The sequence below is a fragment of the Gobio gobio genome (assembly GCF_949357685.1).
Source record: "Gobio gobio genome assembly, chromosome: 4".
NCBI classification, from domain to species: domain Eukaryota; kingdom Metazoa; phylum Chordata; class Actinopteri; order Cypriniformes; family Gobionidae; genus Gobio; species Gobio gobio.
In genome coordinates, this window is record NC_137100.1 from 35,043,620 (window position 1) to 35,069,496 (window position 25,877).

The 25,877-nt window shown below is 36.3% G+C and overlaps 3 protein-coding genes across 5 annotated transcripts in view; 2 read left to right on the forward strand and 1 right to left on the reverse strand.

Moving 5' to 3' along the window:
• Nucleotides 1-1,475: 1,475 nt before the first annotated feature.
• Nucleotides 1,476-25,877, forward strand: part of LOC307124756 (uncharacterized protein) — a gene marked incomplete at its 3' end in the record, with an annotated part of 457,096 nt that continues 432,694 nt past the window's right edge. Inside the window, exon 1 of the mRNA XM_079814198.1 lies at nt 1,476-1,805. The remainder of the gene's footprint in view (nt 1,806-25,877) is intronic.
• chrm1b (cholinergic receptor, muscarinic 1b) lies at nt 5,275-6,756 on the forward strand (the record flags this gene model as incomplete). The annotated part of the gene is made up of 1 exon (XM_079815339.1): nt 5,275-6,756. One exon carries the CDS (start codon nt 5,275-5,277, stop codon nt 6,754-6,756), a length of 1,482 nt encoding a protein of 493 aa, XP_079671465.1.
• dpf2 (double PHD fingers 2) lies at nt 7,450-25,336 on the reverse strand. 3 transcript variants are annotated; one of them, XM_079815342.1, is made up of 12 exons: nt 25,288-25,336; nt 22,352-22,512; nt 18,625-18,732; nt 18,225-18,403; nt 18,024-18,116; nt 17,828-17,909; nt 17,255-17,296; nt 14,090-14,227; nt 13,544-13,675; nt 13,351-13,463; nt 11,827-11,908; nt 7,450-11,333 (listed from the first exon to the last, which is right to left on the reverse strand). In XM_079815342.1, exons 1-12 carry the CDS (start codon nt 25,317-25,319, stop codon nt 11,251-11,253), a joined length of 1,245 nt encoding a protein of 414 aa, XP_079671468.1. In that variant the 5' UTR covers nt 25,320-25,336; the 3' UTR covers nt 7,450-11,250. The 3 variants fall into 3 exon arrangements, with proteins under 3 accessions (XP_079671468.1, XP_079671469.1, XP_079671470.1); XM_079815343.1 differs by lacking the exon at nt 25,288-25,336 and adding an exon at nt 22,595-22,672; XM_079815344.1 differs by lacking the exon at nt 17,255-17,296 and having other exon boundaries at nt 25,288-25,331.

Sequence of the window (25,877 nt, forward strand, 5' to 3'; positions counted from 1 at the left end):
GGACACATTGCCACCTCTAGCCAGAAGAGGTGGATGAGCCAGTGGGGTAGGATGTTGCGATGAACAACAACAATTATTTTCTGTTACCAGGAAATCTTACAAGTCAAACATATCTGTGGATGTAGCTGTCGTTTGAGTATTGGTGATCATCAAATCCAATGATGCAAAGTAGATTCCAAATGGCATCAGGTGTTAATGAAGCATCATCATACAGTGGACACCTGGAGAAAATACCTGGATATCTTATTTTAAAATAAGTTTTAAAAGCTGTTTCCGAAAAGGTAAGTGTCCATTTATCATGCACTTGGTATGTTAATGCTATTGTCAACTCTCCGTTGAGTTTTCACACACAAAAATCTCATTGTGCTTTGCTAAATTATGTGAAATGAAATGATGTTCTGAAACAGATAAGCATAAAAATTATTAACAGGTATCTTAGCTCATAAGCCATATCTCATCTCGTCCAAACAACACATATTAGATATATAAAAAACAGGGAAAATAAAGTAAATAAAAACCTTTAAATGAGGGGTTTTCCCCTTCAAATATGAAATATGTGGTTTGAGGGCAAAAGACTTTTGGGTAACACTTTATAATAACTACATGCAATGAAGCATTAGTTAAGCATTAGTTAATAGTTAATTCATAATTTATAAAGCATTCATATACATTAATAGGCAGTTTATAAATACAGCTATATATGTTTTATTCTTGATTTATAAGTATATCTATAATGTGTTTAATAATTATCTTTTCATACTTTATAAATGATCAATTTATAATTTCTAAATTAAGTATTACATTATTTACAAACCAGTTATTTAGGAGTTGTCAGTGGTTCATCAGGTCAGTGTAAGTAAAGGATTAATAAACTGTTTAAATATACATTTATACATATTATTTAGACATATAGTAATAGTTGCTCAGTGTTAATACATGCTTTATTAACATGTATCTCTGCTGTAAAAAAAAATAGTTATAAAACATATAGTTGTCAGTTAACTTTCTGTGAGCTCATCTAAAGTGAGGACGATTTGTGCCTCGTAAAGCTTTTACAAAGGAGATTTAAAGGCTCAGTTCTCTTCTGAACATAAAAAGGAAACAAACATAACACAGAGGAATATAGCACAGAAATATTTATTTCAAAATGCAAAAATGGAGACTGTACAACTAGTAACTTAATATAAAATTAAACCTCTTCAATGTCATATAAAATAATATTCCTGTAGACCGCCAGAAAACATAACTGCAGTCAAATTAAACTAAGCCTCTGCAATCTGATATAAAAATACATTTCTGTAAAGTCTAAACATTGCTGAATAAAAATGTACCAGTGGATTACACTGGATTACAGGAGTGCCAAAATACAACAAATAAAATTTAGATGAAACAATAATAATATAATAAAATATTTTGCAGTGTCAAAACAGTACTAAGTACTTTAAAACATTAGAGAACAGCAGTTCATTAGAGAACTGAGCCTTTAAATCTCCTATGTAAAAGCTTTACGAGGCATAAATCGTCCTCACTTTAGATGAGCTCACAGAAATAGTTAACTGACAACTACTAAATGTTTTATAACTACCTGAATGAATCATGAATTACAGCGGAAATACAAGCATTTATTAACACACTGAGTAACTATTACTATATGTCTAAATAATAAGATGTGTAAATGTAAAAGTATATTTAAATAGTTTATTAATCCTTCTAAATGATCTGATGAACCACTGACAACTCCTAAATAACTGGTTTGTAAATAATGTAATACTTAATTTAGAAATGATAAATCGATCATTTATTAAGTATGAAAATACAATTATTAAACACATTATAGATATGCTTATGAATCAAGAATAAATCATTTAGCTGTATTTAAAAACTGCTTAGTAATGTCTACACTCTAAAAAAAAAAGGTTCTATATGGCACCAAAAATGGTTCTTGGCTCGTAATCATAGGGGAACCTTTTTTAGTGCTATATAGCACCATTTTTGGTGCTTCAGTGGTTCTTCAGCGGTTCTTCAGAGGTTCTTCAGCGGTTCTTCAGAGGTTCTTCACCGGTTCTTTGACTAAGGTGCTATATAGCACCTCTGAAGAACCGCTGAAGAACCACTGAAGCACCAAAATTGGTGCTATATAGCACTAAAAAAGGTTCCCCTATGATTACGAGCCTTTTTTTTTAGAGTGTATTAATGCTTTATAAATGACGAATTAACTATTTACTAATGCTTAACCCTCTATGGTACGGTGTTGCCTCCGGGCAACATAGTCTATTTTAGTTTATTTTGAATAAAATTAAAAAGCAATTTATTGGTCAAACCTATCTCTGGGAAGAAGAACTCATATACTAATCAATGAAAGTGCAAAAAATTTGTCACATGACCCACAGGGCTCCATTTTGTGTCCTGTTTCAGCACATGTGCACAGGTCACATGGCTCCATATTTTCTCCAATGAAAAGTGCATTTTTCACTAATTTCTGGCCAGTTAATCACCCACAAAAAATATGAGTCACATTCACTGGTAAGTAAAGAAGTATTTTCAAGAACTTTACATTATATATCATCAAATGTTTTAGAGTAAATTACAAAAAACTGTGTGTTGCCTCAAGGCAACATTGTACCATAATGGAATCGCATAAGGCCATACCAGACACACTAGGCTGGATACAAATATAGTATATTTGTAAGGAAAAGAGCTAGAATTCTCTAAATTTATTTGCATTTTTGCATGATTTTGTAATGCACATATACGATTAGTAATTCACATACTATAACTGCACATATTGTTGATCTGTACATTTTCTATAGCATTTAAAAAGATTATATAACACAACTGTTGAGGGTGAGGATGAGGTGTCATGTGATGAGGAAGATGAGGTCATAGTGACAATCCGGCAGGGAGAGATCGAAGATGGAGATGAGGATGAAGATGGATATGATAACTTGATATGATAACTTGACACGATAACTTGATATGATAACTTGACATGATAACTTGATGTGATGGTTTGGTAATACTTGTGTTCCACGATGGTACAATGTTGCCTGAGAGCAACAGCTGAATTTGAAATGTTACTTTTTATTAAATATGACATTTGTAATACATTATAAACTGGACAAATGTGTTTGTTCAGGTGTCTGGTTAAAGAAATTGATGTTTTAAATAAATATATTTCTTTTTTCTACATAAAAATGTCAAATGTTTAAATTTGTCCGTTGTGGTACAATGTTGCCTTGAGGCAACAAACTTAAAAAAAAAACTTTAAAAAAAAAAAGTTATGAAAATTTTTATTGTTATTGTTATAGTGTCCTATTTTAAGCAGGAAATACACCACAAATATTTTTTTTCTCATTGAAATCATATTGCATACCATAGAGGGTTAACTAATGATTCATAGCGTGTAGTTATTATAAAGTGTTACCGACTTTTGGCCCAAATCATTTATTACTAAATGTGACCCTGGACCACAAAACTATGGAATTCCAAACCTGCCATTAATAAAAATAAATAAATACATAAATAAATATACAAATAAATGTAAAAAAATAAAAAAATAAAAAATAAATATATAAATAAATATACATAGAAAAGCAAAAAAACGAAAATAAATATTTATTTATACATTTATTTCCTTTTTTATGTATATATATTTTTTTTTCCATATTTATTTATTTATTCTTTTATTTATTTACACATTTTTTCATTTCTACATTTATTTATTTCTACATTTATTTATTCCTACATTTATGTATTTATACATTTATTTATTTCTACATTTATTTCTTCCTACATTTATTCCTGCGTAGGGAAATGAGGAGGGCGTGGTTTACCTCAGACATAGCAATCGGGCTCAGAGTAGGCGAGGGCGAAGGGTTGAGGCCACAGTGACACCCTGTGGTCGACATACAACAAGTATAGCTTACTGACGTTCATAATGTCTATGACTTCGATAGGTATATGGTCAAAATCTTAAATCTTACTGTATGACATGGATAGGCTACTCTTTATTCCGGACATGGCTGTAGAACATCGTCTGGTCTGGATTTGGAAAATGTCCTGGGCTAACAAACATGATCAGCAACATCTTCAACAGACAGGGACATTGAAATGGAAGCGCTTATATTTTCCATAGTGGTCAGAACACACAGAAAGGAAGCTGCACATATATAGGCTACAGTCAACACAACGAGACCACATATTCACTTCACATTCATATTTCCTATTTGATAAACACATTAGAGCTTAGATTGGGCTCAAAAAAATCAAGCCCGTCCCTACCCGTGCCCGTGCACGATGTGTCTGAGCCCGGCCCGACACTATGAGGCCGAGCTTCGAAGCAGACCGGTGTGGCGCTCAGCTCAATAATCCGCTCTATGCCAGCGCTCCTGAACCCTCGCCTACTCTGAGCTCGACTGCTATGTCTGAGGTAAACCACACCCTCCTCATTTCCCTACGCAGGAATAAATGTAGGAGGAAATAAATGTAGAAATAAATAAATGTAGAAATACATAAATGTAGAAATACATAAATGTAGAAATACATAAGTCGCACAGGCATATTTGTGGCAATAGCCAACAATACATTGTATGGGTCAAAATTATTGATTTTTCCTTTATGCCAAAAATCATTAGGATATGAAGTAAAGATCATGTTCCATGAAGATACTTTGTAAATTTCTGTACTACCGTAAATCTGTCAAAAATATTTTATTGTTATGCATTGCTAAGGACTTCATTTGGACAACTTTAAAGGTGATTTTGCTCCCTCAGATTGCAGATTTTCAAAGTGTTGAATCTCTGCCCAATATTGTCCTATCCTAACAAACCATACATCAATGGAAAGCGTATTTATTCAGCTTTTTGTATAAATCAATTACAAAAATGTGACCCATATGACTGGTTTTGTGGTCCAGGCTCACAAATGTTGGTACTAAAATGAAGGGAATGCAAAAGGTAAAGATCTAGTTATAAAACCTTCAGTGGGGAATGAGGCTCACTGGTAAACTTTAAAACTGGTTATTAACTACATGAAAAGATTTAAGTGAGAATCCATTAAAATGATAGTGCTATCAAATAGTCAATCTCAACAGGCCGGAGGACTTACTGAAGGTTCTTCACAAATTAAACATACCTTTCTGTCTTTCCTACCTAAAAAACAGAATCACAGAGTGCTGGTGTTCACAATCAGTAATGCAGGAGACACTTTCTGCTTTTCCCCCTGAAGAATGTATTTGGCCCTTCAAGGATCTGATGTTGTGTCTCCCCTGGAAACATGAACCACACTTGCTCCTCACAGGCAACAAACCTTACCATGGACCCACTCGGGGGTCATCAGGTGTGGGAGGTGGTTCTGATTGTGCTTGTGACTGGACCTCTTTCCCTAATTACCATCCTGGGCAACTTGCTGGTGGTCATCTCCATCCGAGTCAACAGTCAGCTACAGACCATCAGTAACTACTTTCTTCTGAGTCTGGCGGTGGCAGACTTGATCTTGGGTACGGTGTCAATGAACCTATATGCTGCATACATAATCATGGGCCGTTGGACATTGGGACATTTAGCTTGCGATCTGTGGTTGACAATTGACTATGTAGTGAGCAACGCCTCAGTAATGAACCTGCTGGTCATAAGCTTTGACCGATACTTCTCAGTCACACGACCACTGACTTATCGAACAAAGCGAACTCCGAAGACAGCAGTGATATTGATCGCTGTCGCATGGGTGGTATCTTTTGTGCTATGGGGGCCCGCTATCTTGTTTTGGCCTCATGTGGTGGGACGACCATCCGGGGCTGAAGCTCAGACCTGTTCCATCCCGTTCTTGAAGGTACCTCCGCTAACATATGGTACGGCCATCGCTGCATTCTACCTACCCGTCAGCATCATGATCATTCTGTACTGGCAAATTTATTGGGAAATCGAGAACAGAGCGAAAGGACTTGCTGGTTTAGTTGGGTCTGTGAAAAGCACCACAGGTGTTCTGGACGGGTTGGACAAACAATCAATGCACCAAACCAGTACCAAGAGCAACTTGAGCCACACAAAGGAAGAACATTCCAGAAAGGGACAAGGCTTTGCCAAAGGAATGTCAGTTGAGTGTTACAATACAACGAGAGACAAAAAAGCAACAATTTTGCAGAAGTCAGTTCATGAGAGTTGCAACAGCAGCTGGAACATTGAAGATGAGGATGATAGCTCCTTGTCTTCTTCCACAGACGAGGAACATGAGCAGAACATCAAGGCAAAAGCACCTTCATCTAATCCAGTCGCGATTAAGTTGAAGGATCTGCAAAGTAGATCAGGAGATACCAAGGGTGTGCAAGAACAATTCAACTCATTAGCTGAGCATCCCACCAGAGAGCCCCACTTCAAAAAAAACAGAAAGTCAGAACACAGCATTTGCCACCAGCTCAGAGTAAAACATCGCATCAGTGCGATCATTAAAGAAAAAAAAGCGGCACGGACGCTAAGCGCCATCTTGTTGGCTTTCATCCTCACATGGACACCATACAACATCATGGTTTTAGCTTCCATGTCATACTGTGTTCCTGAAAAACTCTGGCAGCTGGGATACTGGCTCTGCTACGTAAACAGCACCGTCAACCCCATGTGCTATGCCCTCTGTAACGAGTCCTTCCGGGTCACCTTCAAGGCTCTGCTACTTTGTCGGCATGGAGATAAACGAAAGTGGGACACAAACAGCTGGAATCGCCATGCCTCTGTGAGGCAGAATAAGTCTTGTAGTACAGTGTAATTTTTACATTTATTTGCCATTCTACAGTATGGGTGCTTTTAATTGATCAAAGATCCAGATTTAGTGCTTCAATTGGCAGACAATAGTTTTCTAGGGAATAACAGAGGGTTTGTGTGATCTCTGAATAGGCCTGAATCAACTTTTATATTTGTATAACTAAATGTGTGTGCCTCTGCTTTTATGCAAAACTGCTAGAATTGAAATCTTGTCAGACACTAATGAGAAGTTATTACTTAGCCTTGTGGTTATAGCTCTTTGGCTACATCAAAAGCCGTAAATGTACGTTGTTCACATCCAACAAAAGACAAAAATCATTTGTGTGTCATTGGGAATTGCATTATGTATAGATGGAATAAAGAAAAATATCCAACAGCCACTGAGAAATTATTTTGATGCCATTTTCAATGTGCTTATTAAATAGTACTCTTAAAAAATGTTTCATGGAATATACATTTTGTAAATAGTAAATATTTTTGTAAATACACACAGAAGTGTGTTTAGAGCAGTGGTTCTTAATTATGGGCCCCCACGATGACTTGGTGTTAAAAAAAAAAAAGACAAAAAAATAAACAAATTCTAACTAATTCACCCCCAAACTGGAATTCTTCTTCTTCAACTGAATTTAAATGTTCATAGGACAGGCACTGAACAAGTGAGCAACAAGCGATGAACAGAATACTCTTAACACAACATGAATGGTTTGTGACAGTTTTATTTTTCTAGGAAAAAAAAAAAAAAAAAAGTGTACCATACACCAAAAACAAAATGAATGAATCCCCTAAAAGCAACAAATTACAAAAAAGGGGAAGGAAAAAAACCTAAAATAAAACAAACAAACAAAAACAAAAAACAATAAATGGCCAGTTTCTCTCTAGATAAACTGTGCAGTTTTTAGAAAGATTCAGGTAAACTGTTATATTTGTTATATTCAATAGTTAGTTGGCTGATAAAGCTAAATTATCAATTTTCCCATTATCCTTTCCTATGCCTGTACCGTGAGAGTACAACAGTGATTTTAAGCTAAATGTTATGCGTTATGTTTTAACAACCATGTAAGGTAAACATGCAGTAACTAAACTGAGAATGGATAATAAAACAACGATAAGATCCTGTACATGTTATGAATGAGCAATAATTAATGTATCAGCATCTGATATAAGCCTAAACCTTTATGGAGGTCTGCAGATATTTTGAAACTGAAGACTTGCAGAGTACACAGAACTCATCTCAGGTCAATTCATTTCTTCCTTCAGTATACATTTACAAAGACCAAGGTTGAAAGAGCCAGCTGCATGCACTGCTCTAGATTTATTCTTTAAACAAAGGAAGCTTTGGCTGGATTACGAAATGGCAATAGAAGACAGGAAAATAGGGAAACATTTGAAGCAGGTTGTATATCTGCCTCAGCTTGCTCTAGGAAGTCAAACTAAGCTCTGGCAAATTTAGCAAATACCATACTTGCACATCTGTGTAGTATTGAATTAGCACTGGGTCACTTGAACAACCTTGTTTGCAAAACACCTCTATCCTTCACTACTATAATTCAATCCTTTCAAGTTAAAGGGACAGTTCAACCAATAAAATCTGTCATCATTTACTCACCCTCATGCCATTCCAAATCTGACTTATGACTTCATTTCTTCTGGGGAACAAAAAAAGATGATATTTTGAAGAATGTTGGGAACCAGTTTTTTTTTTTGGTCCACATAATATAAGTCAATCGTCCTCAAAACAGACATTTCTCGAAATATCTTCTATGTTCTACTGAAGAAAATAGACATGTGCCGGTATACAGTAATACGATAAATCACAATAATGAATATTATCATTATTGACAATATTGTATATACAATAAACAATACAAAACAATATTGTTACCGTGGGCACAAAATACCGTGAATATTTCATTACGAATTATTCAGATTTTTAGAATGCATTTTAAGAATACTTTACCCATCAACCGTTTAAAATGAACTCGCATTGATGTAAACAAACCCAACGTGCATGAGCAGCGCATGTGCTGAATGAAAATGCACATTCACCCTCTGACAGCAGAGGGCGCTGACGGAACAGCAGAAATGCAGCTGTTTCCCCGGTAATCGTCATAAACAAAACTATTTACAACTAAACACACAGCCATTCAGTTCTGTGTTTTCGCTATGGTGCTCATCACATAACCTAATACTTACAGACTTAAGGCTATTCATTTTCAAACTTAAACATTTTATATTTTAATCTGGACTAAATTACATGCCCTAGATATTATTTGAATATGTTCTGATTCTTTGTTGTTCAGTCACACACTTTACAATCAGGCTCTATTATTTAACATTAGTTCATTCATTAACAAACTGACAATTACAAATACTTCTAAAGCATTTATTAATCTTAGTTAAATATTAATGTTAATGCTAATATTAATGCTTAGTTTCAGCATTTAATAACACATTATTAAAATCAAAAGCTGTAACTGTATTATTTAATGGACCTGAGCTTTTTTTTAAACTAACGTTATCAAAGAATAATAACTTCTGTAAAAATGTAGCTATTCGCTGTTATTGTTAATGCATTAACTAGTGAGACCTTATTGTAAACTGTCACCTATTGTTCTTTATAATTCTTTTACACTTGAATCTTTGTTTTAAATATTTGTTTACTTTATACATTTTTGTGTATTGCTTTATTTTTTTTAAATGTTCGGTTATTTTTGTTATAAGAAAGTTATTAAACCTGTTATAGTGACAAAACTTTTTTTGCAACTTATTTCAATATCGCGATAATACCGTATACCGTGATAAAAGCTTCAGCAATTAATCGCAACATGAAAATTTTATACCGGCACATGCCTAGAAGAAAGTCAAACCATTTTAAGAGTAAATTAAAAGAAATACATTGTTGTGTAAGCCATCCCTTTAAGGGACTATTTTATCCATTTTCTTAAAAAATGTAAACTAAATAGCACACATCTAATGCCATTAAGACGCCAATAACGACATCAGATTAAAGGACCGAAAGTAGTCTCTCAGTTAAACAATAGTGAAATCAGTTTACCAGATTACCAAGCCTGTGACGCTCACAGTCATTCTGGCATCTCTATTCCTCAATGGTGGTTTGTGGGTATTCATTATTTAATACCCACAAAAAAAAAACAACAACAAAAAAAAGCAAACAAAAATAAAAAACACAGTAGCAGATCTGTTGTGCCAGAAGACCCTTTGCTCACTATACTACACATCCTAGCAATTGGCAATTTAATTTGTTTAATTTGAATCTGATAAATGAATACATATGAGTAAAAGGCATATGTAATATATGTATGGCTGTAATCAATGAAATGTAAATCGCAGTAAACATGACAATTATGGCATTAAAGTTTTTCGTCCTTGTTTTTCCTTACACTGGATAAATCTTTCACATACTCAACAGCAAATCATTCAGAATTACCCGGAAAGGGATATAACATTCTTGGTAGAATATATCAAACATTAAACATTGACAAACTGATCTCAGCGTGGTCTGGACGTTCTTTTAAACAGGACTTTTTCTTTTTTAGCCCTCTCTTACTCATTGCTTTACCCGACATCTTAAATAAACATCTTTGACTAAACTTTGAACCGGTTTCTGAATACCTAAAGGGCACCCTAAAACAGCAAAGAAAAAACTACAATATAAAAATATAATTTATAATCACTACCTTTACCTGCACCATTATCCATTAGTTAGTAAAGAGCTCACACACTGACTTCAGTGGCATATGCAGACAAAGCATCAAACAAAGATCCTCAAGCAACTCTCGTCATAATAATGAACCATTTCTATCGTTTAAAATCTTAAATACAACACACCTTTATATATGCTATACAAATATATAAATATACAAAAACATTGTTTCTTTTCTATTTCGCTTATTATGAACAAGCATTGGCATGCTGATTGGTTTCAACTATTCCTCTCCATGATAAGCACAGTGTCAGTACAGAGTATTTTGGATATGGCTGAGTATGCAATATTTATTTTGGCTGATACAAGCTGCATTTTATATTATTTGTTTCCTGTTAAACAGTGTCTGCAAAAACAGGTGGAAATATCAGGTCTAATATGAGCTCGAACTCCAAAACAGAGTCATAATATTCTCATAGTGACTTCCTCCAGGTATGTAATGCTGAAAGGGTGAAGAGAATTTTTAGTTGGTATGGAGGTATTGTGTTAGTTGTGGGGGGCCAATAGTTGAAAACAAAGAGCAGGGGTAGTTTGAAACTTGGAACTGTGTAACAGTCATACTGAGATCAAACCTGCTGAGAGTGAATGAGGAATAAGGGAATAACTTGTTCCTCATTCCCTCTCTCTCCCGCTATTTGCGCCTGCGGGCCTGGGCGAGGTGGCCGTCCCTTTTCTGTTCCACTACAACTTCTGTTCGCCCCCTTTTGTTTGCTTAAATCAAACAAATCTTGGAAGGAACTATGAGATCAAGGAGCTGTCTTTCCAAAAGCACCATCACGAGGGCGGTGCATTCTGATTCTGGTATATGGAGGCTCTCTCTTTCAGGAGGGCCAAACACAGATGACAACTCCAACTTCCTGTAAAGCATAAATTATCTTTATCAAAACACAAATGTGTGATTTAACATTATGCAAGTCATTTCTATGTGCCTTAATGAGCATACACTACCGATCAAAAATGAGTGGTCATTAAGGTTTTCTAAAGTTCCATCGTTACCAATAAAGCTCAATGGAAATTGTGATCATAGTTGGCTAACAATGCTTATGGGAAACGTAGCCCTGGGTGTGTGTGTTCACTACTCACTACTCCTAATGTGTGCGCACTAACTTGGAATGATTAAATGCAACAGGACAAAATTTGAGTATGGGTTACCATACTTAGCTTTCACATGTCACTTTCACTTAATTGAAACAGAAATCTTTTGAAGTATAATAGATGTTTTACTGTTACTTTTGATCAATTTAATGAGTCCTTGGTAAATAAAGGTATTCGTTTCATCAACAACAAATCGTACTGACCCCTTGACCGGTAGTGTATGTGTGTATGAGACATTACAGCACGTTGCTTTACCTTCAGGAGGTTCAGACATGGGGGGCGAGAGGCAGTACATGTGATAACCTCGGTCACAGTCATCACAGAACAACAGCTGGTCCTTTGGAAAAGCATATGAAACTGCATCATTGAGGATCCAAATATGGATGCATAATGAACCGAGGGAGGAAACCATTTCTACACAAGATTAGTTTTCCTTAAGGAGGTTAAGCAAATTTAAACCAGTTTAAAATGTAAATATATACTTGTGCTTTAGAGATTAAGGCAGTTAATATGATTTATGGCTATACAGTAGAGGTGCAACAGATCACAACGCACGTTTCAGTTCATATTATAGTTGTTGAGTCATGGATCAGATAATTTTTCAGATCCGCCAAAAAAAAAGTGTGTGTGTGGGGACAAATATAGCTTTGGTTTCTATTTATTATTTAAAGTACACTGAGAACTTCAATACCCCAGCAAAAAATGAAGCATTATTAAAGACAAGTGAGCAATAAAATAAGAACAAACAAATTACAAGCATAGATAAATACAAAAAGAACAAAGATATTAATTATATAAAAAGTGCTTTAAAAGGTCCCATGATGGATTTTATTATTTTATAATGTTTCCTGAGGTGTACTTATATTGTTAGTATGATTTATACATCATAAAATGTCATAATTTACAAATAATAGGCATTTTTTCTCTCCTGATTTTAGCCCTGTGGCTTGAATGCTCTGTTTGAAGGGGCGTGTCTGCTGTGAGACCTCAGTGTAAACGCCCACTGCTGTGATTGGCTGACATCTTTGCATTAGAAATGCGTATTACATGTGGAATCCCTCTCGAATACTTTTACTACTTTTTTTACTATTATAGCTGTCGAGATTAACGAATCGTGAAAGTGTTGATCAGCATTATTTTTTATTTTAGCATTATTGTTACAGATTTGTTTCATGCTACTAACAGAAACGATGTGAAGTTGATCGTTTAGTCACTGGCTTGATTCACTGATGCATAAACAGTATTAAACGATTTAGAAAGAAAGTCTGTGTGAACTTGAAGAATTAGCTACACATCAGAAATCACTGATCACAGATCAGGCATTAATGAACACTGTTACTCACTGTTAGTGGCGGTGCTGTCGAATCCATATCGTAAAAGTCTGTTTGTAAAGCCTGTGCTGACTTTGCAACTGAATTAAATGCAAAAAATAAACTGAATCCATTTTCTCAAAATTCTCTGGGCGGGCAAAGCAGAGAAAGGGGAGATAACCTTTCCCCATATGACGACATATAGGGAAGATTCCAGATTGGCCCATTTGAGCTTTCATTTTCTCAAAGGCAGAGCAGGATACCCAGGGCTTACACCCATCGCCATTTCTAGCCACTGGGGGACCATAGGCAGATTAGGAGGAACTCATATTAATGGAAAAAAAACCTCATAAACTGAAATTTTCATGCCATGACCTTTAAGTTTTTCCAGGTAGGTCTAACAGTATTCAGGTACAGAAAACAACTTAGATCCATTACACCCCTACTACATAGTGGTAAACAAACTCACATCATTTTCTGATGTTCCACAGATGTTACAGCACTTGCATTCAATGCACTGCCAGCGATAGGTTTTCACAGCAGCCATCATCACTGGAGTGAACTGCAGACATGAAGGGTGACCTGAGAATGGAGAACAGATTTGGTTAATAAAAAAAAAAAAATAGCAAGCAGGATAAAGTGCGTTTGTTTGTTTGTTTTACCAGAACGACCACAGTCTGAGCAGGACACAAGCTCTTCTGATTGGCCAGTTTTCTGGTTCAGGTTGGAATCTCCCAAACAGAAGTCACAGTAGTTGTTCGGCAGAGCCAAACCATCGGGGCCCTTCTTTGTAGCTGCCCGAGAAAGAGAACAGCGAATACCCAACTTTATTTCAAAACACAACAATCATAACATTTATTGAAAGTTATACAATCTAACACTATCCCTAGAAGCTAAAACATCCGTTCAAAACCTAGTTAGCGAAGGTGCTGCGAGATGCTGAGCATTCTATGTAGAGTATTCCAAATGACTCAGTTACAAGGGTAAATTTAAGATGCAGGCAAGATACCCCACTAGGTTTTAAAATAAAGCTGTCAATACTTAAGTATACCACACTGTGCCAACCAGAAATCTATCATTTGTTTGATTGGGATTATATTGGCTAAAATATTCCATGGCACTCCAAGTGACACAAAGTTAAATGGCCTCTGTTTATTTGGCTACCAGAGTCTATGCAACAGCATCAACAAGCAAGATCAATTGCTTACTCTTCGGTTCGTCCTGTCGGGGTGGAGTTGGTTCTCGAATGTCCATCTCATCTTTCTCCTCCCCCTCCTCTTCGGCCAAGTGAGAGTGGGCATAATGATAACTGAGACCAGGCCTGTTCTTATAGCGCTTCCCACAGACTACACACACATAGAGCAGAATGACAGTTAAGTAAATGCAATGGTTTTATGCACTGAAATATCATCTGTACTTCAGTACATGGGTCATGACTGCTTCACACTAAAAGCTCTCTCGCATGCATGCACCTATAGTCTCACAACCACACGCTTGCTACTAAACAGTTGAGAGATCCTTCCACCGCTCCTGGCTCTCCATTCAGTCTCATTCTTCAACACCATGGCCAATGTTATGTTTACTCCCAATGTTTCACTTAAACACAGGGTTCCTACACATTTTCCATTTCAAAATTCAAAATACTTTTCCAGACTCAAATTCAAAAACCTCCCTGTAGATTTTTCAGACCATATTTAAAATAAATGGTTCATACAGCATTACATTTGATATATTGTAGTCATATGTAAATATTCTTATAAAAAACTATATTTTTTCTAAATGTTTTTTTCTTGAAGAGGCAATGTGCTTGCATGAGAAGAAAAATTTAAATGCTTTATAACCTGCATATATTCACCTCGGACACATTAATTTGATACTGTAATCATGGTTTGATGTTGAATGATAAAACAGCAAAGTGCAGTCTGATTTATAATCGTTTACTACTTTATCTGTTGCTGGTTTGAGTGACACGCACATTCGATTAAAGAAGTTTAAAAGAGATTCACTTATGGTAAAAGACATATCTTTGCAAAATGAAAATGTGAACCTTGAATTCAGACCAGAAATGACTCTTTTTCAAACTGTGTAGGTACCCTGTAAACAACAGTGATAGTTCACCACAAAAATAATCATCCTGTTATTTACTTGGCCACATCGTTCCAAACGGTATGACTTATTTCCTTACATACAACCAATTATCCTTTTTGTTTTTCTCCATACAAAGCAAGCAAATGGTTACCAACCACGATTGGTCCCCATTCAATTTCATTGTATGGACAAGAGGAGCTTGGTCATCCGGTTAAGCCAGGTTCACACTCTGCGATTTTGGCCATCGGAGTCAAATTTTGTGAATCATAATAGAATCCTCTGAACCTAGGCTAAAATCCTTAGTCTTTGATCACTAGTTTGACATGTTCGCCGACAGCCGATTAAGGACTTTTGCGATCAAATTTGACCTCCAATTAAATTCTGGCAGTGTCAGAAGTTGAGGCACATTCCAGTAGTGTGACTTCTACAATGACTGTCAAATCAAAAACCAATAGGAGCAACGAACCGGATGACGCAATTAGTGCAACAGCAAACCACCACCTGCTCCACAGACACGCATACACATCTTCATTTTTTCTTTTCTTGATCAAAATTAAGCCATGATCAAAATGAACAAGTTTTTCTTTGCTAGCCACCATTTCAATCCTGCATGTAATGCAGCTCACAGTCACCGAATGCGTCACAGATTGTTGATGTAAAACAGTGTGGCATGGCCTACAGGGGGGAACATGCTCGTACAGTCTGACAAGCTACAATCATAAAGGACTATTATAAACTACAGTGTGCACCCCAGCTTTACACAACACCCTTACTGTTCAACACTAGAAAGTTATTTGGTCTGAACGACATGATGGGGAGTGCATGATGACAATCTTCACTTTTGAGTGAACTATGCCTTTAAAACTGTAAGCATCACACATTCAGAGAAATGGGATCGATCAGTCCTTTAGCAAACTTAAAAACAGAGGCACTATTTGAAATAGTCAGAAAAGGAATGAGAAACAGTGATCGACCTCAAGGTGAAGAGACGGATGAGTATTACAAGCAGCAAAGTAAAGAACTAATAAACAGAGACAACATAGAACAGGTAATGAAGAATAAAGAGGTGAATGATAGAGGGTCGATAAAAAGAAGCAATCTACATGTCAAACAATTTCTATCTATTAACTGGGGATGGAATATTTCAAAGTATTGTGATATTTTTTGTGACAAAAATAGACAATTTATTTAAACGTTTCTCTGGTTCCCACAAGTATTTTGGGAAAAAAGGAGATCAGAGAAAGTGTGTCAGAAGGAGAAAGGAATCAATAGTATGCAAATTTTTTTTCAGACTAAAAATCAGAATGAGCTAAGAATATAATTGTGCAAAGCACTGAAGCCAATACAGCGAGTTCAGTACATTTTCAAGCGAGTTCAGTAAAAAAAATGTTTTTTTGAAAGAATACTTTTATTCAGCAAGGATGCACTAAACTGATCAAATGTGAGACACTTTTACATTATTACGAAATATTTCTATTTGATGCTACATTAATATCAACATTGAAAATAATAAGAAATGTTTCTTAAGCACTAAAGCAGCATATTACAATGATTTCTGAAGGATCATGTGACACTGAAGACTGGAGTAATGATGCTGAAAATTCAGCTTTGCCATCACAAGAATTAATGTCATTTTAATATATTAAAAATAGAAAACACTTATTTTAGATTTTACCATTTTACTGCATTTTTGATAAAAAATAAATGCGATCTTTGTCAGCATAAGACTTCGATAAAAAAAATAAAAAAAACCCTTTTGAACAGTAGTATAATATTGTATCGGCTGAGTCATAAGATGCATGCAAGTAAATTGTTAGCAACAGAGAATTGCTGTAAGTATAAAGTGCTTTTCAAACAGTTTACAATAAGAACACCTCAGACTGGGAAGTTATATTAAGTCATGCTGCTGTGAACAACCCACTTGAACATGTCTGAACATTTCACATGGCCCGGAGGTAGTACAGCTTGTTTAGGGGGGAGAAGAAATTAATTCTGTGGAAAATGTCTTCCTGTAAAGCTGCTGTCACAGTTAATGCTGTTCAGGCAGTTTTTCTTACAAAAAAAAAAAAAAAACAATTAACTGTACCCATCAATAAGCCCCAATTTCAAATAAAAGTTCAGTACATTCCGGTCAGGCACAAATCATGTTTGCATTCCACACAAAATAAAGAGAAAGAGGAAAACCAAGACATGATCAGATGGGGAAGGAGAAGAAAAAGAATCAGGAAAGGAGAACTTAACGGAGAGAGAGAGAGAGAGAAAGAAAGAAAGAAAGAGCAATATACCTCTTTCGGAAGATTTTGAAATATGCTTTTGTTTGAAAGTGTCTGAAAGAGAGAAAAAAAGAAAGAAAAAGGAGAGAAAGAAGAGACAGAAAGACTCACAGACTGACAATAAGAATCAGGAAATCAGGAGAAATAAACTCATAAAACATTTGCATCACATTATCATGACACATTTAAGAGACACAAATGCAGAGAATAGAGATCTAGAACTATGAAAGAACAACACAAAACCTGAAATCAATTGAACATCAAGTATAAATTGTCCTCTGGTTTACAAGATTAAGGTAACTCGTTTAATCAGGCTAGATGTAGGATTGGTAACAAAAGCATACAGGATAGTAGGCTTTTTGAGATTTTTTTCAATAAAAAACTAATTTAGCATTTTTTTTTGTACTTCTGGCTTTCATGAATAGACAAGAAAGAGCTGATTGAGAAATTATTCTCAAGTTTAGAGTGTCAGATACAGTACAGCTCAGCCTTTTTATAGCAAAGAGAAGTGGATCTCCAGATGAGATCACCGAGAGGTCAGAGGACTGAGTCATGTGGTTCCCCTGAATGCCATATATGACTCACTGTCACATGCGTACGGTCTGTCCCGATCTTCCAAAGCTGCTGCTGCTTCCAACTTCTTCCGAGCGCTGCTGACACCACGACCCTGTGTAACCATTATCATCATCATAACTATAATCTTTTACTGATGTTTTGCTTAACACAGACTATGTGTGCATGATATTTACAAGCATGCAAGTTTAGAAGATCAAGATCTCACCTTTCCCTTGCCTTTTCCTCTTCTCTTTGGAGTATCTTCCTCATAATCTTCATCGTCCAGATCATCTAGAAAATCATCTGGCTCCAAAATTCTCTGTACACAAAATGGTGAAAACAAATCAGACAGAATATCCAAGCAAGGTGAGATTTCAACAAAAACAGTGCGACACCTCAAATCAAAATCATCAGCTGTTCTCAGTACCTTTCGGACCCTGCTGCTGGGGTTTAGTGCGCCGGTGGAGAACTCTGTAGAGCTGGGCTCCTCCTCCCCTGTGCGGAGCTCCAATGTGGACCTTTTATCCAGTGGTTCTCCTTTTAAAAGGGCCTCTAAGCTGCTGCCATCACTGGAGAACACGTCCTTCTTAAGCCCCAGATCCAGCTCTGAAACATACACACGCACATTCACATCCATAGGCAACTTCACAGAGATGGATAGAAATGTCATCAACACATACAGAAATTGAAATTACATGAAATTGAAACACAAATACCTAGCCACAAATCTATGAATGGCCTACACACAGGGAATTACATAAACAACCACACAACATCTCTTTACTGTTATTAACAGTCTTTCACAGAGGAAGAGAGTGGTTACATACCAGTCTTTAGAGATGGGAAGGCTAGACGAGGATCTTCTGGAGGGTGAGCTCTCCTTTTCTTTCTCCAGCGGCGTGCTGGATAAGTGTACAACTGACCTGGGGCAACACCTTTGGTGAGAGAGAGATAAAAAAAAAAAAAAGACATGCAATCAGTCTTTAATAAAGCGCCCCCATTGACTTAAAACAAAGCCCCTAATGTGTGTGGGGTAATTGAAATGAATGGGGAAAAGTCACATGAGAGGAGGCAATGGATCCATCGTGCTATGCTTGGATATGATCAGTCATAATTGGATATGAATTAGAATTCCATTAGGTCTCTTTTTTATGTAATGTTTATTTATACAGAAAAGTTAAGCGTAACAGGGACATAAATGTACATATACACACACTATATTGTATTAGTTTTGGGACGCCTGCCTTTACATGCACATGAACTTTAATGACATCCCATTCTTAATCCGTAGGGTTTAATATGGAGTTGGCCCACCCTTTGCCTTTGCATCTATAACAGCTTCAACTCTTCCGGGAAGGCTTTCCACAAGGTTTAGGAGTGTGTTCCTCCACATCAAACTCACTCATCCGTGTCTTTATGGACCTTTCTTTTTGCACTGGTGCACAGTCATGTTGGAACAGGAAGGGGCCATCTCCAAACGATGGCCATCTCCAAACGATCTCCATCTCAATAAGAAAAATTGACATCATCCTCCTGTTCAAAAGTTTTCACCTCCTGGCTCTTATTGCATTGTGATTCCTTCTGGAGAATCAGTGAATGTTTCAACCTTTTTTAATAGTTGTGTTTTAGTCCCTCAATTGTCCTCAGAGTGAAAAGATGGATCTCAAAATCATAGTTCCTGCTAGAGAGGGTTCAAATATGCAAAATATGCTGGAAAAACTGAAGAATGTGCAGGACCTGGAGGATTTTTCTGAAGAACATTGGGCATTGTAACTGCTCAGGACAAACAAGGGACTCATATTTTTTTATGTAAAATATCATATTCAGTACAGCACTAAATAAAAAATTATGTATGATTGTATGATCTCATTAATTTTGTTAAAATGATTCACATTTTCAAAGATTAGACAAACAGTTCACATAGACATATAGAAAAAAATTAAGAGACCACTTAACATTGAGAAATCAGAAAACTGTATTTTCTGCAAGCTTCAAGGATCATTGGAGACTCCAAAAATACACCGAATAACCAAATATAAGGAGTCCAAATAATTATATTATCTAATAAATGTATACACACCTAAGCACCCATGAAAAAACCATTACAGAAAAAACCATTACAGAATTCATAGTGTATAGTATGTGTACAGAGCAACAACAACGAGACTGTTTTCATTTTAGACGAGTCAAGCTGCGATACCAAACAGGAGCACACAGAGACGCCAAAAACTCCTATATCAGCCGCTTTGACTGCATAAACCTCCAATTACTAATCACAATAACTTAAACATGACAAATCGAACATTATCCTACCCCAGGTGTGCATGAAAACAATGAGCATGTACTGTGTATCTGTACATAAATACAGCATGCGATCAGTGATCTAGAGTGCGCACATACATGGTTTGTTCTTTGAGCATCAATATAACAGACTCTCACTCGCTTACTGTACATCGCCAAAATCTTCAGAAACAATCGCAGAATACGACAGAACTCGTTTTTTAGGCAAAGCACACACTGGAATGAATAATTCACTACAAACGCAATTTGAGTCTCTATTCTCTCTGATATCTCTGATGTAGTCAGCCTGGCATTCTTTATAGTGCTGTTTGGACTGTTTGAATGAATTTGATTACTGGATCACTGAAAACTTTCCCAGAATTTAACGGCTTGAAATGGCCTGATCACAAACAGAGAAGCAGAATTGGGTTAAAGAGTTCGAATGGAAATTTCCTCCTACCAGGGTTACAGGTGCTTGTAGATGCTCAGTGTGATTGTGATAAACTCCCGACTTCTAAGATCATCTAACTGCGTGACGAAAATTATGTTAATGACGCAGCTTCACATACTTCTGTAATTTATTTGCATTAAATTATTTTAACGCATTAAGGAATTTAAATTAACTGCATGCGTTAACGGACGGTGACAGCCCTAATATATTTTATATATATATATTAGGGCTGGGTAAAAAAAAATAATAATAATAGATTTCTCGATTTTAATCGAATCTTAAATCCCAAGAATCGATTAGTCATCCTGTTTTCAGTTGATGAATGAATGGAACATTGTAGTGCGCCTCCCATCCAATAAAATCGCAATAATATTTGTGCTTTGTTACTATTCATATAAAACAAAGTCTCAGATTTCAAATTACGTGCATTTTATTACGAAATTCAAAAACATAAATACTGTTTTGGCGCTGTGGCGTGAGATTGCTCAGCTCGAGAGAAGCGGCAGCGTGGAGCGCACATTAACTGATCATCTCTTCCGCCCTAAAACCAGTAACAGCGCAAGATAAACATAAATGAGCATCTGAAAAAGATAGATTAAGGCTTACCGAAATCCGTGTCATGTCACATGAAATCGCTCAATCAGTGTTTCAACCACGGAAAGACGTCAGTAAAACAGCTGGTAAACAAATGCCATGTAACGTAAGATTTACCTCAGAAAAATGATATCCAGAGTCCATAAACTCGTTAGTTTACTCCAGAGAGTTGCATTTTGCTAACTATATGCACCATATTTCATATTCATTATATTTTTTAATGTTCTTCAATATTTAATGCATGTTTGAATAAATCTGACAAGTTTTTATGACAGCCACAATTTAAATGTTTATATTTAATATAACAACTTTATTATTATAAAAAAACATCATTGAGTGTAACTCAAGTGTTTGTATAGAAATCAGTTCATTTTTACCTTCAATATTATAGTAGGCTACAACTGACTCCCAATTCACAGGATTAGTTCAGAGATTTGTTTTCCTTGAGAACATTTGCCATGTATAGTACCTGATATCCAAAATAATTGATATTGAATCGGAATCGAATTGCAAACTTGTGAATTGAAATTGAATCGAATTGTGAAATTTGTGTCAATACCCAGCCCTAATATATATAAATATATATATAACACACACACAAATGAGGAGGCAAAGTTTTATATACACACACAAAGGGAAGCAAGCCTCATCCTGCACATGCTAAAACAGAGTGGTTTCTAGACACTACACTGTAGAAGGGATGTGCTTGACTGCCTGCTTGCAGTCCAGATCTGTCTCTTATTGAAAATGTATGGCCCATCAAGAAAATGAGAATCAACGACCACAGACTGTTGAGGAGCTGTCTTGTATTAGGCGAGATTGGGCAAAAATTCCACTTGCAAAACTTCAACAAATAGAATCCTCAATTTACAAACATTTCAAATGTGCAGTTAAAAGAAAAGGTGATGTGACAGTGGTAAATATGCTTCTTTTCCAAAGTTTTGGAGTGTGTTGCAGCCATCAAAATCCAAATTGTTTTGTTTTTACAAAATACACTTAAGTTGGTCAGTGAAAATTGTAATCTTTTCTTTGTACTTTTGTCATTTAAATAAAGGTTGAAGAGAATTAACAAGTCAAAGATTCTTGATTTTATTGCATCTCTAAATAATATAATATTACAATAAATGATATATACACGTGTATACACACACATATACAGTGCAAAATACAGTAAAAAAAAACAGCCCTTCTGTTCTGTAAACTGACCACTGTGACTGAGTGTGTCCCACCTGGTCCTCTGTGTCGTTTCTCCATCCAGAAGTAGCAGTTGCTCTGGGCGACACCTGTCTGAGAGTCAAGGAAGGGCATCCTCACACTCCTCTCTGCACACAGACGGGCATTATAGTTGTGACACTGCTCCATTGCGTCCCTGTAATACTGCTCACCCAGCCTAGAGACAAAGCAAGAGAGACAATAAATGCAACTGCTTGAGTCAAAACTAAGTTTAACCAGAGGTGATTTTTGAAACTCACACAGAGTCTAGAGAATTCATCTTCTGTCGGGCATAAGCGATAGCCTGTCAGCAACACACACCCTACAACTGCCACCCTAAAACCAGCTCAACCCTGTTCAGCTTACCCGCCCGAGAGTGTTTGCAGCCCAGTCATAGTAACTCTCTCACTCCAGCTACTTAGCAGGTGTCGCTGCCGCCCATCACCCCGGCAACCACTAAGAGCCCGGAGAGAGCACAGGCTAGCTAAAGCCTGTGAGATTAGAGCACAGACGGGCGTTGATGTCACAGAGGATGAAACAAAAGCTTAAAGCTTTGCTGTGTTAGAACCAAGAGCTGTGAGGGGTTTAGAGACCAGACAACAAAACAGCCCTGGGATGATTTTCTGCCTGCAAGACGCCAAAACACAGAGCTGCAGCTTCAAAAGGCACTTGCTCAAAGGGGATTCCCATTCCACAAACCAGCAACTCGGACAACGTTAATACTTGCTATTAAGATCCACCTTATGGACAGCACTAAATATACAGGTGTAAATGGTGTCCAGTGTTTGTGAACCAATCACTCAGACTCAGAAATGTAACCACACTGAATTGCTAGTGTAAATATTATTGCACCGATTCATCTTAGATCAGATTCAGCAAATGACTGCCTAGCCTATTCCCCTAATAAACCTGTTAAAAGATGTTAAAAGTCTAATTTCATATTGGATGAGCCACATTGTAAAATAACTAGAAATGCACAATCATAAACAGCCATGAACGCTGTGAAAGTCTTTGCATATATGCTGGAGTTGCACGATTAATGGTTAATAGATCACAATCTCGTTCACTATTAAACCTTTGACAAGTACAAAACTTTGAACATTCAAATCTCCATCCGCACTGCCGCTGAGCCAGAGAGAGCAGTTGTCATGTATTAGATATGAAACGGCTTCACAAACAGTCTTTTCAACCACAGAGTATCATTATTTCTGTTACAATAATTCAAATGATCACACAAGCACTGGGAAAAAGGTTTATAGTTCAGATATAAACACTGATGTCTACAGTAGCGATCAAAATAGAGCAAATCACGTTTTGAAAGTAACTTGACAGATTGTATTACTTGCATCGATAGACCAGTAGGTGGCCACAATAATCCAGAAAAAAAGGAATATTAGATGAAAAAATTATACCTAAACCAACACGAAAGTAAGAAATGCTGCCTTGGCATAAGTTGAAGTACTAAAATGACAAAAACTGAAATAAAAATAAATTAAAGCTAAATACAAAAATTATTACAAAACCACATAAAATGACTAAAATTAAAATGAAAAATGAAATTACTAATTCTAAATATTACAAAATACTATAATAGTAATATATGAATAGTAAAATAACAGTGCCTGATATAGAGTCAGAGTAAATGTTTGATCCTGCAAAATTAACTAGTGGACAACTTGTGTAGGATGTGTAAGTGTTCGACTTGTTCTAAATCACAGACCATTTGAAAGAAACTGCTTTAAAGATTGAAGGCTTTGACGGATCTTAACACTTTTGAGGCAAGTAACAATTGTTGTTTTTTTTGTTTCAATGTGCAAATCCTCCTTCCATTTCTCTTCTCTGAATGTTGCAGATTTGGCTTTAGTGTCAAACTTACCAGTCAGAAATAAGTTTAGGCCCGAATAAGGAACTGTGTCTACAGGAGTTACCAGGGCTGTCAAACTCAGGTTTGAGGTTAATAATTCAAGTTTAACTCAATTCAAGCTCATTGTATAGTGCTTTTCACAAATACATATTGTTTCAAAGTAGTTTTGCAGAAATTGCTTGTTTTAATATTATAAATTAGGAAATATTTTAAATAAGGATAAATACACAGTACAAGATAATATTTGATTGTTTTGTATGTCGATCCAAAGCTGGCGTCATCTGAAGTCTTCGTAATCGGCATCGCCTGAAATAATTGCAAATAACTCACCATTCCATTGCCCTTCATTTAAAAGCTCCTTACTGCACGGCTCATTTCTGTGATTTAAATGACTCTAAACCCCACACCAAGAGCATTTCCTGGTTTCAAGACAGTGTGATGTGGCAAAATCCGACAAAGAACTAGGCAAAATTATATAGTTAGGTCATATGGGTATCCCTTTGGTTATAAATGAAAATACTTTTCAGTCAGAGTAAACTTTTTGGTGGTTACTAACATAAACAGTATTATATGAAATGGTCAGGTTAATGTAACCCGTTTCAAAATAAGTGACATTAATCAGTCAGTCTCTCATGTTCAGATCCACACATGACAGAACTGAAATCCAATTAAACAGCTGGTGCTTCCACTTCCACAACTGAAGACCAGAATAACCAACCAACCAACAACAGCACTGACAAACAACTGAAACAAACATTTGAGCGCCTTAACATGGTCCCCGCGAAACTTTATGACACCACTGACATAAGCACACTCATTAGAGGAACAGAGAAAGCCTCCTACATGCGTTGCTCCCTGGTCAGGATGAAAGACGGAAGCTAAACGAGGTATTACCACCAGCGAGACACAGCAGCTGCTAGTACAGCTAACTTAAACAGAGCTCGGTTAACCTTGTCAAACACGTGTATCTAGCTCTCTTTCAGCAAATAATGCAAATTCCCATCCCGTTGTATTCTTACTGTACAGTTAGATATCAAAGTTCCACATGAAAATCTCATATGTAGTCAAATAAGTATGAAAAATACTCACAGCTTGACAACATTCTCCACCACCGCCGCCATATTGGCTCTACTGAGCTCGCAGCGGGTGTTCTGCGCTTGCGCAGAATGAAGGACCTTAGAGGAAGGTCACGGGTCACGGGCGTTCAGGAGGCTCTTTTCATGGTCAAATATAGACAGTACTGTACAAGTCATCTGTCTATTGCTATATTATCCCAAAAATGTATGAAGATTGCGTCAATCAAACAAAATATCGGTTGTCTTTCAAAACATGTCTTTCCATGACGTGGATTTAAAAAAAAATTTTTTTATAATGTTTCCTGAGGTGCACTTATATTTTTAGTATGCTTTTTATGCCATAAAATGTCATAATTTAGAAAATAAAAGGCCTTTTTCTATCCTGATTTTAGCCCTGTGGCTTGAATGCTCTGTTTGAAGGGGCGTGTCTGCTGTGAGACTTGAGTGTAAACGCCCACTGCTGTGATTGGCTGACGTCTTTGCATTAGAAATAAGTATTACATGTGGAACCCCCCTCGAATACTTTTACTACGTTTTTTTAATATTCCAGATGTCGAGATTAACGAATCATGAAAGTGTCGATTATAGCATTATTTTTAGATC

Bases quoted from the DNA above. Each gene is read 5' to 3' on its own strand.
- dpf2 (XM_079815342.1), bottom strand. From the start codon at position 25,319: ATGGCGGCGGTGGTGGAGAATGTTGTCAAGCT. The intron at 17,297-17,827 runs GTGAGTCATATA...TCTCTCTTTCAG, and splicing joins CAGACCGTACGCATGTGACA to ACACTTTCAAACAAAAGCAT. The intron at 11,334-11,826 runs GTAAAGCAACGT...TATGCTTTACAG, and splicing joins CATGTCTGAACCTCCTGAAG to GAAGTTGGAGTTGTCATCTG.